This window comes from Anser anser (genome assembly GCF_964211835.1).
Source record: "Anser anser genome assembly, chromosome: 1".
NCBI classification, from domain to species: Eukaryota; Metazoa; Chordata; class Aves; order Anseriformes; family Anatidae; genus Anser; species Anser anser.
Genome location: NC_139720.1, coordinates 146,234,981 through 146,250,425, shown reverse-complemented (window position 1 = coordinate 146,250,425; position 15,445 = coordinate 146,234,981). Strand labels below are relative to the sequence as shown.

General features: G+C 41.0%; 1 protein-coding gene across 2 annotated transcripts in view; it reads left to right on the top strand.

The window, feature by feature from the left end:
• LOC310892162 (tumor necrosis factor receptor superfamily member EDAR-like) overlaps nucleotides 1-15,445 on the top strand; it is a 76,354-nt gene that overhangs the window by 48,938 nt on the left and 11,971 nt on the right. The window contains exon 12 of one of the 2 annotated variants that reach the window (XM_083819549.1): nucleotides 1,100-11,046. In XM_083819549.1, the coding sequence (XP_083675675.1) occupies nucleotides 1,100-1,419 (320 nt within the window). In that variant the 3' untranslated portion in view covers nucleotides 1,420-11,046. Of the gene's footprint in view, nucleotides 1-1,099; nucleotides 15,398-15,445 lie in introns of those variants that run through there. The other variant, XM_083819548.1, reaches the window with a different exon arrangement.

The window sequence follows — 15,445 nt, the reverse complement described above, 5'->3', positions numbered from 1 at the left end:
ATCTAGAGGAAACCTGCTTGCTTGGTCTCTTTAGTGAGGTGGATAACAGGTATAAATTAGTTCCAGGTACGAAAGTGTGATTTGTGGAGGATCAGAACTGTGTTTCAGACAAAAGGCTCGACGTACTCTGCTTCTTTAATTGTGTCCTACTTCTCACAACAAGTGGGGTTTCCAAGTAGGTCAGTGTTTTAAGTGTCTTCAGCACTTGACTAGCTGAAGTGTTTCGGCAGAAGGGACATGAATTAATTTTCCTGCAGAACAAAGGACAAGGACAAGACTGCTTTTACCTTTATTTTTTTTTTTTTTTTTCCCCACACACTTGGTGTGCACATACCTGTGTGAGTTTTCTATGGTTCAGGGAGCTCCATTTCCCACCAAATTGCTGCTGTGGGGTATGAAGCACGAAAACTACAGAAGCAAAAGACTGTTTTCAGAAAAAAAAACACAGTAGCTGATTCTCTCCTCTATTCTGTGACCAGTAGTACATAGAAAAAAAAAGTCCAGGAAAAAAATAGCTTTTTCCCCACGGGATGAATGTTAAATCCTCTGTAGAGATTCAGTGATAGCAATGACAATTGAACATTTGCAGGGTCTTTTATGCTTGCAAGCATCTGGCATCATTGCTTCACCTCACTCCTCGCATTCCTACAAGGGCAACTTTCAATTACAGCGATGTTACAGCAGCTGCTGCTGACAGACTCAGGGAAGGGTCAGAGCTGTATTTTGAGCTCAAACACTAGGCTGGATGTGCGGAGGTGTATTAATGGAGCTGCTCACTAGGGATATGTTTCCAATACACTTCTAATAGCAAGTAAATCGTTGCAGGAAGGGGTAGTACCATAGGAACGCATAAAACCCATCCAGTATTTCTTTTCCATCCAACTTTTTATCTCAATTATTCCATGGCTATTGTACCCTACTGTTACTAGGTAAAATATGGCAATAACTTTGAAGCTAGACATACCTGTCATTGACTCTCACTTAAAGATTTTTAGCTGTGCTTATTGCTAACAGTATACACTGCAGCATTTTAATAAATGTCTTGAATAGCCAAGACTTGCTCACAGAGACATCTGACCATAAACACCTCCCTTTGCAGGTCTGAGCCCCACGGAGCTGCCATTTGACTGCCTGGAGAAGACGAGCCGCATGCTCAGCTCAACATACAACACAGAGAAAGCCATAGTGAAAACGTGGCGCCACCTCGCCGAGAGCTTTGGACTGAAGCGAGACGAAATAGGTGGCATGACAGACGGCATGCAGCTGTTTGATCGCATCAGCACAGCGGGTTACAGCATCCCAGAACTGCTAACCAAACTGGTGCAAATCGAGCGGCTGGACGCTGTCGAGTCCTTGTGTGCAGATATTCTGGAGTGGGCACAAGCAATGCCTGCTCCCGAACCAGCGGTGACATCCTGACGTGGCTGTGCTCCCACATCACCTGCGAGAGCAATGATTCCAGCAAGCAGCACACCAAAGACTTTGGACAAGAGACCCTTGACGTTTCTTCTGTGTAATCATTCCCCATACCGATGGGAAGCTTTTCTCTTTTACTTCTAAAAAGTGAAGTTACGCATCTACCAAAACGAGAGCAGAAATCTCCCAAGAAGCTTGGTATAAAACATGTCATTAAACAAAATGATTAAGTTAATCAGTTACTGGTAATAAGTGGACAGAAAAGGATCCATCTTCCAGTCTGTGTTTGAGTATATGTGCAGATAATCCTGTCACTACCCTTCCAGCCTGGCTTTCAAGCCACTGAATTGCTATCTGAAGATATTCCTATCTCTTAGGGCTTTGTTCAACCATTTAATTGTTGCAGTCAACAGCACCACTGCTACAGTATCAATTAATGCACATTAGGCACCCACATTTCTATCAGCTCTAACGCATTTAATATGTAACCAGTTTCATTTTCTGTATTTCCTATGGTTTTGTTGGATCTAGAAGTACGTGCATAGGTCAGCCTGCATACACAGTCTCCAGATAAAATAATTATACTATATGAAAAAAGCCCCAGCATAATTTACAGATGGAAGTGCTTCAAAACTCTGTATATAATGCTTGTAAATGCACTCTTGGTCCATACTAACATTTCAAAAATTGTAAATTCAAACTGCAAGTCCGCTTAGGGCAAGCTGGTTAGCAAGAAGGCAGTGAAGTTGGCAGTCACTCCTTGCAAGTGGAGAGGAGAGCAACAAGATTTTCTCTTTCTTGCTGTTAAAAAAAAAAAAAAAAAAAAAAAAAGGCAAAGCAAACAGCTAAACAGCTTGTCCACTACTACGACTACAATTTTTTTCCAGTAGTGACATCTATATATCAAATAATGTCTCAAGCAGAGGGATTTCAGATAACGTTTGACACTGAGAGCAAATAGAGTAGATTTCTTTGGACAGCTGAAATGTACAGGAACATGTGTTTTTGAAATGCTGTACTGTAGTCAATGCAGAACACGAGTGCAGGCCCCACAGGTGAAAACTCACTCCTCTGGAAGGTAAAGGCACTATCATGAGTTTGTGCGCAACAAAATCTTACCTTAGTTTTTTCCCATTAGCTACTCTGATTTTGCTGTTTACAAGTTCTGTAAAACCTGTACAGACCACACGGCAGGAGCTGTTACCAAATGTATACACTTAATTTATAGCTAAAAGGAGCGATGACAGGTTTCAACAAGTGTCACCACTGAATTAAGAGAACTGGCACTTGCAAAGCTATAGTATTTAAATTCCAAATTGCTTGGCTGAACAAAATGTTATAAAAAACTATTAACTATAACCCTGAAGTTAACAACCAGTATTCCATCACTTAATAACTAGATATTATCTATGATAGTATGGTAATTGTGCTGAACATTTAGTATCCCACTTTGACATCTATATTTACCGATCTTTTCAGCACTTGATCTGTATCGTAGAGGAAGTACGTACTGCAACACAAAACCTATCCTTCTCACTATTCTTCCACCACCTCTTTGGTCTCATAACTCACTCTTCTTTCATTTGCATACACCAAATTTGATGAGAATTTTGATTTTAAAGGAAGAAGAAAGCTGCATTTATTTGAATATTTAACTAGCTAACTGATGTTTAATTTATGGGTCTAATTCTTGCTATCTTGAAATCAATGACAAATTCATACAGACATCAACAGGCTTCAGAAAGATCTGTAGATTTGCTGACAACTCTGCAAACTTCAAGATTTTCAAGACCTTGAGTTTGCAGATTAGGTCTGTTACTACTAAAATAAGAAAAAAAGGAAAAAAAGAAAATGGGAAGATTCAGTTTCTCTTGTGCCAGTGTGTAACAACAGTGTTAGTCAAGGGACCGTCTCCTATACTTCACGTTTCATTTAATAGTACACACCATTTGTATGCTTAAAAGATGACACAGGAATCCGTGTTTCTATGCTTATTGGGCCTTGAAAATCTAGGGTCTTGAAATCATTGGTGCCAATGTGAACACAGACTATTTAACATTATTTTATTTAGTATACAGTATTTTTATTGTTACACAAAAGATGTACAGGAATGAAAAAAATCTTGTAGATCTTGCCAAAGCTTACTTTCTAATAATTTTGTTTAATGCTGTATATATAACTTATTATATTGTAAAATATGAACATAAAATATGCTAATAAAAGAAAGAGGTCAAACGCAGTTGTACTATCTTTATTATTATTATTTCATATATTGTCTTATAAACGTGTAATTAAAAAGTTAGCCAGGGGCAGGCACATTCCTGTGGTATGGGAGCGGCTAGGTAACATACACGAAGGAATCTTTATGCTCCCATAGTATACTGCCTGTCTGCCTCGCACTTCGGAAACTTTCAAAGCAGAAGCCATTCTTCCTTTCACAATTCGGTTTTGGTTCAATATTTCACCTGCTAGCTACTATAAAAATGCCCAACTTCTTAGAGAAACTGTTTGAAAGTTATTATTTATGTCCTGAGAGGTGGTACAGACTGTGAGACCAGCGAGTAATCTCACAACAGCAACACTCTCTCACCGGCATTTTCATTTTGTGTTCCTAAACCAGCAGTACTACACAGCATTATCAAAGACATTATTTGGAAGCTTTTGCTGCATGATAGAAGAATTATATTCATCCGAGCCTATGCTGCACTGTGCAGACTGCTAACAGAACTGCAACTTCTACAGAAGACAGCACCAAGCTTCATTTCCCCCAAGAGCTGGGGACTAAGCTAAGGCTTTCGAAGTATTTCATAGAGATTAAACATTTGCTAAAAGGAATAAACACTGTCCTGCTTAAAAAACAATTTGGGATATTGTTTATTCAGATTCATTTCTGTTTTCAGCATGATGAACACATTCTTGTTCTGTCAACAATTAAAGGAGAGAAAGGCTCCAGAAAGTGCAACAAAGGCTTTGAGTTTGCCAGCTGGTTGGGAAGATAGGATGTTTGGAGTTTCACTTTACTGTCTTTTCACTCCCTGCACTATGTAAGCAGGAGTTAACGTAGCGTGAAGGCACACTGCAACAGGTGCTGCTCTATCAAAACACATCGCTGTCTGAAGGGCTCGACCATTCTTTGCTTTAACATGCTTACGGACAATGATCCAAAGGAAAAACTTTGGCTTCTTAGGTTTAACTTGACAGAGAACAAACTCAAATCTGAGTAAAATATCCACGCCCTTCCATTGTGCAAAATAATAAAACAAGAAAACAAAATCCAAACCACAAGAGCTCCAGTGGGATGTCATCTTTGTTTCATTTTTTCCATTTTGCTTCATTTTTTCCTTCCTGTGTGGCACTTCCAGCTCACTGGGATATACCTGTGCAAATGCAGGTGTCTGCACTGAGATTAATCTTGTACTAAAGCAGACATCTAAGATAATCAAGACGAATTGCATCTTCTAACTATAGGCTACAGTGTCTCTCAATGATAAAGAGAATCTGGCGTGGCAAGCCAGATGATGTAAACATTTATTCTATGGATGTCAAAGGTTAGATGAGTTGAATCTTACCAAGTAAGTAACGTATTTCAGGTTTGTGACTATTTTGGCTCAGTAATGTCTCTGAAATACCTGCAGCCAGCAAACACAGAATGAAGATGAACCTCAACCTATTATTAGTGATGTTAATTAGTGTTTTGTTTTTGAATTATTGAATCAGATGAATGCTTCTCTGGCATTGCGTAATAATGTTCTTGGTATTTACAATTTGGCTGATAAAAGGTTAGAGCAAAGCTATGATTGACTCTGCTATCCTAAATATGATAAAAAATTAACAAGACTTAACAAGCAAGAAGAAGTTAGAAGTTTCTGAATTTATACATGAGAACATTACAGATTTCAATCTATTACTGTAGACTTTACCTCAAACGTAAATACATTTCTTACGACAGAATCTGAAACCGAACTTACTTCAATGATCCAAAACCTAAAGAAAGCATAACCACCTTTGCTTAGAAGTGGCTCTTTACCAGTCCAGCAGTATTTGATCAAGTACAGACCATCTTCAATGCCAAATATCAATCCTGATTTTGGTGTAGAGAAGCCAATTGCCATTTTTTTTATTTATTTGGGGGGGGGAGGATATTTTTTGTCCTCAGCTCCTGGCACCGCTTCTTTATGAAACACTCATTATCTTAGCCTGAGCTTTTTAACCTAATGCTCAAAGAACAGACTGAAGGAAAAAAAGTTGGTTAATTACATTATAGCATTTAAAGTGGTTCTTACCAGAATCCTGATGATCAGGAAACCTGAGCATGGTCTTGTCTTTATAAGAAATACTTCATAAGGAATGCCCTTGAATAAGTCTAAGTTAGAACAATATTTAATTCACAGTCACTGTATGATCTTATGTTCCTTTAAAATGATGCATTTTCACTACACAGTGGAAAATCTGCTGTTTTACCTTGTCCTGATTGCCACATACTGTCTCAAGCTCTCCCTCTTTACAGGGGAAAAAAATATGTCTTCTTTCAGAGCAAAGGAGCATAGCAGCAGCAAGAGAGGCTTCAGGAATGCAAGGTGGGAAAGGCTGGGAGGAAAAGTGAGAAAGCAGAGACTCTACTGCACAGCACGGAATGGGAGAAAACTGATAAGGGCAGGGGCAGATGGACAACAAGGCCTCAGATAGTTATGTATAGGTGAATTTTTCTGGGAGTCAGAGGAGATGCACAGAGTTTGCTGCAAACATAGTTGTTAGAGTTGGAATAAAATTTAAGACCCACCCTCTCAAGGAAATGAGAGGTCAGGAGAAGGTTATCAAGGAGTACTTTTATTTCCTTTTTCATATGCATTTTTCATAAAAGGTAATTGTTCTTCTGTATTCTGTGGTAAAACCCAGCTTTGAGGTTGAAAAGACCCTCTGTGTCCTTGGAAATGTTTATTTAAAACACACAAAAGATTCATATAAAGCCCTAGTCAACTCAAGGTTTTGCCACAAATACTTTCTACAGCCCATGTCATAAACACTCTAAAAATCGTGCTTTTTTTTTTTGCTTTTGTTTTGCTTTTTTTTGCTTTTTTTTTTAATATCAGCAGGGCCCAATAGAAAAGGCACTTAACTGCATATCTGCAGACTGACCTTGTATTTTGAAATCCATCACCAGCCTTCTGGATGACTTTGTGGAAAGTTCCTCCCAGAAAATAAAAATGATTATCACCTAGCAAGACCTTTCCCACCTAATCCTATTTTCTTAGCCTGCCTGGTATCATCTCATTCTTTCCTTAGAGAAACTCACTTGGCTTTGCAGACTCTCTATTATATTAGGTTGCAGTGGGGAACTGGCTTCTGTATAGCATCTACCATCTGGTGGTCCTGGTGTGAACAGAAGCAAGGTGAACAAAAAAGGATAGGTGTGTTTTGGAGCACAAAGCAACAACAGTGGGCTGCCTCCATATTCTGTAATTTGGGGTCATTAATCCCTTCTTCGTGAGCAAAAAGGTAAAGTGGTTACATGCTCAGTGAGAGGGGTTGGAGGATGACTTGAAAAAGGCATACCGGTTTAAACAGGAGAAGCCCACCATCCGTATGCTAAGCTCTCCGTCATGAACTCAAGACCTCCCATGGTTTAGAAGTCTTGCTTTGTTATTAGGAAGGTATATTGAAGAGGTGGGGGAGAAAAAAAAAAATAGCGTTCCAAGTGAAAACCATGACCCGGAGGTAAAACAAGAACCTCCTGCATGCGGAAGTCATTCCACAGCAAGCAACGTCTATACGTCTCTGTGATAATGACAAACAAAGAGAGCTTGTGCCCCTGTTATGTACTGGATAGGCTTCCTAGTGGATATTCCAGTAAGTATATTCATATAAACAAGGTAAAAATGCACTGGATCTATCAGCCTATATCTAGTTGCATACATATTCTATTCCCCCGCATCCAAATGAGTTCTTCTGATTATTTATTGTGATATGATTTATAAAGCATAGCACCTGTTACCTCAGGCACTAATTTATCATTATCAACCACTCTTCAAGGACAGAAAAATGTTGATTCCTTTTTGGTAGTGTTCTGTGAAACTAGACTGTCTGAATACTTATATTATGGAATAATGATAAGGAGCCTTTGCATGCTCTGCAGCAGAAGACATCAGTGATTCGTTGTTATACAGATCATACCTAGGCATCTCATTTGTCCATCACATTTAAAAGAAAAAAAAAAAAAAGAATCCATTTTTCTTGTTGGTAAAAGGGGCTGCTCTAAACACAAGTCTACAATAGGCTACATTCAGGTTAGTATCGCGAGAAACAGCCCAGGAATACACAATGACTTTCCAACTTAATCCACCACATAGAAGTAAATCAGGAACAAGTAACACTAAGGACATATAAGTAGAAAGGCTGAAACTGAAAACGGGAAGGAAGCGGAGTTAGGCTGTGTTTCTGAAATTTGGCCTTGGTGTGCAAGGCTGCTCTGAAAAAAGTTAGTCGTGCTTCAATGGAAACTAGGAGGACATCAAGCTGTTACATTTTGGGAAGGACCAGGGAATGACAAAGTTTTGTTTATTTGCATTTCTTATATAAATAGCTCCTGAATCCACATACTAGAATAATATTTCTTCCGAAGGACAAAACCCGTCTGGCAGCATTAATTATCTCTGACCTTCTTCAAAGGCATATTACTTTTCCAAAAAGCTGATGTGTGGGTGGAATATTATGCTCCTTTCTGAAACTTTTACCACGTGATACCTTTTTTCCTGTAAGCTGGATCACATATTTTTATTTCTTTTCTCCATAATTAACCACATCGAGGATGCCATTTTATGGAGCTGAAGATGACCTTAAAGATATCTAATTAGTAGGGATGTTGTCTTGTGCTGAGCTTTCACAGCTACTGTTAGCAGTATCCCAGCCACCAAGCCTACAGCCCTAGCTTGTGCACATCTACCAGAGCAGTTACTTTCCATTAAGTTGCACTGATCAGAGATGTCATTTATTACAGATATATGGCTTGCTGGATCTCTTTTTCTCAGGTAATTGACTGTGACATTGATCAGAATGTCTTGTTATGTTATGTCTTATTCTTCTTTTTTTTTCAGGACCATCCACTCAAAACCAAAAGAAACAAAACAAAAAGAAAGTAGCCACAAGCAAGCAAACAGTAAGTGCCTATGTTCAAAATTCTCTCTTGTAGTAGTGATTAGGTAGTCAGAAATATCCAAGATGCTTTCAAAATTATGGAAAGAAAAAAAAAGAAAAAAAAGGAAAGTCTAATTAAGGAGAACCATGGTCAGAAGACTGCTTTACAGACTTTCATCAACCCCAAATGTTTCTAGTTTTGACAATGGATAGTGGTGGTTTGGACACAGCACATTACAAGAGTCAGCGTAACACAAAGATGCCTTTGCCCATCACAGCATTTTTCCGGGGATGCTGAAGGAAGGTAGGAACACACCATAGCGCAGCACCATTCCTTTCAGAGTAACTTTTGCGAGTTTTAAAAATGTGAGTGCTATGTTATTACTAGGAGCACAGAGGGGCACTACTTTATCACGGTAATTCCTCTAGCCGTTTACAAAGTGAAGGTTTACCAAATTTCATAGACCAAATTTTCACACTTTCTAGACTAAATTTAAATACGTTATCATGAAGATAAATGCTTTCTACCAGGAAATCAATCACTGAAGTCATTTAACTTTTGGGTGAAAAATTCAGTACATAATTGAAGGATCCATTGTCATACCTCTGAATTATGAGCTCTGCTTACAGTCTCTTTTAAATCTGGTCTGGTAAGTAAAATGATATATTTAAGACATTTGTGCTGATCATGAATAAAGTTTTTCGAAAAAAATGTTGCCTTCAGCATACTTTCACCTTTCTGGTTCATTTATCTGCTAGAAGACACTTTTTGCCAAGATGATAGATTAAATTAAGTTATGCAAAATTTAAATTAAAAAAAAAAAAAAAAGATGTAAGCCAGTCATGTTCAGGGGAACAAGGAAGGGAACGACGAAATACTGCTTTAAAGGACAGACCTTTCGTCAGGTGGGAGGTTAAAAATATGAAGGAAGGAAGCACAACTACAAGTGCCCAGGCTGGGCACTGTTAGCCTAGTTCATTTAGATCTGCCATGCTTCTGTAAATACCACTGTCTGCTGTCCAGGGAGCTGTCTTTCTTACAGATTTGCCCAGTTTAGACTTTGTAAATCTTGTCTAAAACACTGTCTTGACTGTTTTGACAGGAAGCCTTCAATAAACAGCAAGGGGGATTACAACACGAATTATGCAATATATAGGTTTGGGAAAAAAAAAAAGGTATTTTTCTCCCTGTTTGGAAGGCTTTTCTGGGATGAGAACTATCATAATACGAGCAGAAGCAATACTCACTTCAACTTTCCTAATGAAGGCTCTCACAGCTGTTCTAAAAAGCAGCAACATAAAATTTGGGGTCAGTTCTTTATCACACTTTAAAGTGACAAGGTGTGACTACCAGAAACTTGCTACCGTCATCAGCATGAAATGAAGGTAATTGCTTCTGGGGACCTACGTGCAGCAAGACAGAGCAGACTGCAGCTGGCTCAAAGCTACATGTTCTGACTGATCAGCTGTCTGCTGCCAGCAAGTGTAGGAGTCCCCGTCTCTCTTTTAAGTGAGAGCATTCATAAGGTTTCTCTCTTCTCAAACAAATTTTCTCACCATTAGTTGATAACTAATATTCCCTTGCCTGCTACCAAATCTGGCTGGAAGCAGCTTGCATGTTCAAAATAGCATGACACTTTTGGGGGATGCAGACGGACAATGATCCCATAAACCGTGTTTCTTTAGGAAATCAGGAACCAGGGGGAATAGCTAGTTGGTTACCTCTGTCAAATGTCTCTTGTTGCAGATAATCTTCCAACAGAAGGATAAAGTAGTAGAAACTCACGCTCACATTACAGTACCCAAATGCTGCAAAAGCAGCAAAAAGCAGGCAGTTCTAGGTTCCATCTGAAAAGGAAAGACTACAAAGAGATCCCCCAAGCATGACCAATCTGACAGAAATTTATTCGTCATCTGACTTCAGCATTTATCCAGTAGAAGTGTATCACACAGGACAAAAGATCCACAGAGGGACACATCAGAAAACTGGAAACAGGGCCTTTTGTTTAATTTTTAGTTAGGCAAACAGGCAAAGCAAAACCTTTTAAAATAGTGCAATAGTGCTTGATATTGCCACTGAGGGCTATCTCCCATCTTTAGGTTTCCTCCTGCCGCTGCTCCTAACCTGTTCCGAGTTCACTGGGTGAACTAGGAACAAACTGCCCATTGTCGGAGGCTGCAGAGGAAAGCACTGCTGGGACCTCCTCATCTTCCTCCCCCTGAGACTTGGTGTACAGCACCAGCCCAACCTCCTCTCTCATCCACTTTCTCTTACAGACCTGTTGATCCCATGCGTGCAATCGTATTGCTCCGGCATGTTACTGGAGAGAGGGAGACATGCCCCTAGGCCGAAGCTCCTTCCCCTTCCCCACAACCCCCTGCTCATTGCTGGAACAGAGGCCGCCAAAGAACCTCGGGGGAATGACAGCAAAATGGGGATGTTCGAGCAAGGCCTCAACACGGACCGGCATGGACAGCCAGGCCGGGCTGCCCCACAAGGTTGGTATTCAGGACACTGCAACAAGCAGGTGTGTACAAAACTCAGTGTAGCAAACATTTGGAAATGCAAATATAGAAATACAGTAATTTTAGTATGATAGTTTGCTGGTATCTACTTCTGCCTCCTAATGACAAAGGTAAGAGAGGTTATCTATGCTTCTAAGTTACGCACCATTATTAGTTAGCTTAGTTACTGTAGATTATCAATGAAAAATTGAACCAGAATAGCTCAAAAATTTCCAGTCATTTCTGATCATGCTAGTTCCATTTATTCCTAGACTATTTTCCTTAAAGTCTCTGATCCTGAAATCACATTGTTCTAAGAGTCTCATTTGCATTTATAGTCCGCATGTCCCATAAGTAAAAGCATATTTACCAGTGCAATCCAACACAAACTATAAAAGAGATAGCAAATAAAAACAATACAAAATTCATCTTTTTTTTTTCCTACCCTTATCTAGTAGGATTCACAAATATTTCTGCATTAACAGAATTGATTAGTGATTAATTCAGGAACAGATATGACATAGTTTACATTTTTAAAAGATTTTCACAGAATATTATTATGACACTTAATAAAGGATTAGTATAAATTGTCTCTCACAACTGGTTTAAAAAATTAGTTCTGAAATGACAAGTCCAGCTTCCATATAACTCTACTGAAGTCTGACTTTCATTTTTTTTACATGAAAGAATCAAATGACCACTAACTGTCTGCACATCCAAACACTGTTACACTGAGTCAAAAATCACATGTGCATTCTGGAACTTAACAATAGTTGCTATATTTATAGAACTATCTATTCTTCATAAGACACTCCAAATTCATTTGTATAATTCATTTGTCGATTTCTAGTACATTTAAGGTTTACTTTAATATGAATGGAAATTGAGCACTGCTATTTTTCTTTGCAGCTCTGTTAAAATTTACTTAAGATCAAAATCATTAGTCTCATCCTTAGTCAAATCCTTCATTAATTTAATTATATTAACATTTAACAGGTTCACTTTTTAAATTTAATTTTAACATAAACACTCAATATAACAAAAATTGAAAATTAACAGTGATTCACTTCTTCTAACAGTGAACACTTACTAGATGGTTACAGGCTCTTCAGGAGGGACAGGCAGGGTAGGCGAGGTGGTGGGGTGGCGATGTATGTGAAGCATGGGCTGGACTGTGTGGAACTTCAAGTTGGCAATGGCAAAGTTGAGAGCCTCTGGGTAAGGATTAAGGGACAAACAAATAAAGGGGATGTCATTGTGGGAGTCTATTACAGACCAACCAGCCAGGAAGACAACACCGATGAATTATTCTTTGCGGAACTAAGAGATGCTTCCAGCTCAACTCCCCTTGTCCTTATGGGGGACTTCAACTTGCCAGACATCAACTGGGATCACCACATGGCTGACAGGAGCAAGTCCAGGAGGTTCATAAAGCACCTAGATGATTACTTCTTGGTGCAGGTGCTAAGGGAGCCAACAAGGAAAGGTGCCCTCCTAGATCTGTTGCTGGAGAAGAGAGAGGGTCTTGTGGGGGATGTGGCAATTGGCAGCCTTCTCGGTCATAGTGACCATGAAGTGGTTGAGTTTAAAATTTATGGCGACAGAAGGAAAACTGCCACCAAAACCTCAGCCCTGGATATGGGGAAAGCAGACTTCAGGCTGCTCAGGGAACTAGTCAGCAAGGTCCCCTGGGAAACTGCTTTTGAAGGTATTGGCGTCCATCAGTGCTGGTCAGTCTTTAAGCACTGCCTCCTAAAAGCACAAGATCAGGCAATTCCAAAATATCGGAAGTCAGGCAAGCAGGGCAGAAGGCCAGCCTGGCTGACCAGGGATCTTCTACTGAAGCCTAGGTGAAAAAAGAAAATGTATGGTTGCTGGAAGGAGGGTCAGACAACATGGAAGGAATACAGGGACACTATTCGCGTTTGTAGGCAGAAAATTCATGTAGCCAAAGCCCAACTACAGTTGAAGCTGGCCATGTCTGTGGGAGACAACAAAAAGGTTTTTTTTAGATATGTGAACAGAAAAAGGAGGACCAAAGAAAACATAGGTCCGCTACTTGATGGGGAAGGTCTCCTCACAGACAAGGACATAGGCAAAGCAGAGACTTTTAATGCTTTCTTCGCCTCTGTCTTCAACGCTGATGATGGGCTTCGGGACCCAGGGTGCCCTGAGCTGGAGGACCATGATGGTGGGAATGATAAACTCCCAACCGACCCTGAACATGTGCGGGATTTGCTGCTCCACCTGGATCCATACAAGTCCATGGGTCCAGTTGGGATTCATCCCACGGTGCTTAAAGAGCTGGCTGACATCATTGTGGGACCTCTCTCAATTATTTTTCAATGGTCTTGGGAATCTGGAGAGGTCCCAGTAGACTGGAAGCTGGCAAATGTTGTGCCAATTTTCAAGAAGGGCAAGAAAGAAGACGCTAGCAATTATAGGCCTGTCAGTCTCACGTCAGTGCCTGGTAAAATTATGGAGAGGATGATCCTTGAAGTTATTGAAGCGCACCTGGGGGACAATGCAGTCATTGGTCCCAGCCAACATGGGTTCATGAGGGGTAGGTCCTGCCTAACAAATCTGATTTCCTTTTATGATAAGATCACCCATCTAGTTGACCAAGGGAAACCAGCTGATGTGATCTTTTTGGACTTCAGCAAAGCTTTTGACACGGTTTCCCATAGGACCCTACTGGACAAAATGTCCAGCATACAACTTAACAAAAACATCATATGATGGGTGAGCAATTGGCTGACGCGCAGGGCTCAAAGGGTTGTGGTAAATGGGGCCACATCAGGCTGGCGGATGGTCATTAGTGGGGTCCCCTAAGGCTCCATTTTAGGGCCAGTCCTCTTCAATGTTTTTATAAATGATTTGGATGTAGGACTAGAAGGGGTTTTGAGCATATTTGCCAACGGCACCAAAATTAGAGGAGTTGTAGACTCTGCTGAAAGTGGAAAGGCCTTGCAGAGGGATCTGGACAGATTGGAGAGCTGGGTGATCACCAACCACATGAAGTTTAACAAAAGAAAATGCCAGGTCCTGCAGCTGGGACAGGGCAACCCCAGCTATACGTACAGACTGGGTGACGAGACGCTGGAGAGCAGCCCCGCAGAGAGGGATCTGGGGGTTGTGGTTGACAGCAAGTTGAATATGAGCCAGCAGTGTGCCCTGGCAGCCAGGAGGGCCAGCCGTACCCTGGGGTGCATCAAGCACGGCATCGCTAGTCGGTCGAGGGAAGTGATTGTCTCACTCTGCTCTGCGCTGGTGTGGCCTCCCCTCGAGTACTGTGTGCAGTTCTGGGCACCACAGTACAAGAAGGACATTAAACTGTTGGAGAGTGTCCAGAGGAAGGCAACAAAGATGGTGAAGGGCCTAGAGGGGAAGACATATGAGGAGCGGCTGAGGGCACTGGGCCTGTTCAGCCTGGAGGAGGCTGAGGGGGGACCTCATCACAGTCTACAGATTCCTCATGAGGGGGAGTGGAGGGGCAGGCACCAACCTATTCTCCGTAATAACCAGTGACAGGACCTGCAGGAACGATGTTAAGCTGAGGCAGGGGAAGTTTAGGCTAGACATCAGGAAGAGGTTCTTCACCGAGAGGGTGGTCGCACACTGGGACAGGCTCCCCAGCGAAGCACTCACTGCACCAAGCCTGTCTGAATTTAAGAAGCAATTGGACTGTGCACGTAGTCACATGGTCTGTGTGGTGCCAGGAGTTGGACTCAATGATCCTTATGGGTCCCTTCCAACTTGGGATATTCTGTGATTCTATGATTCTACTTGTTGTGGTTTAACCCAGCAGGCAGCTGAGCACCACACAGCTGTTTGCTCACTCCCCACTCTGGGATGGGGGAGAGAATCAGAAAAAAAGTCAAACTCATGGGCTGAGATTAAGACAGTTTAATAGGACAAAAAATAAAGGGGAAATAATAATTGTATACATATATACATATACACAAAGCAAGTGATGCGTAACACAACTGCTCACCACCTGCCGACTGATGCCCAGCCAGTCCCTGAGCAGCAGCACCTGCCCCCCAGCCAACCCCCCCAGTTTATTGCTCAGCATGACACCACATGGTGTGAGACATCTCTTTGGCCATCTTACATCACCTGTCCTGGCTGTGTCCCCTCCCAGCAGGGCCGCACAAGGAGCTGAACAGTCCTTGGCTCTGTGTGAGCACTGCTCCGCAACAACTAAAACATCGGTTTGTTATCAGCATTAACAATAACAGCCACTATGAAGAAAATTAACCATATCCTAGCCAAAACCAGGACACTACTATATATAAACCACAAGAGACTTTGGTCTTTGGCACATACTCTATGTGCCTCTTTACCACATTATCTTTGCCACTATTAAAAAATACATTTAGTTTCTTAAGTT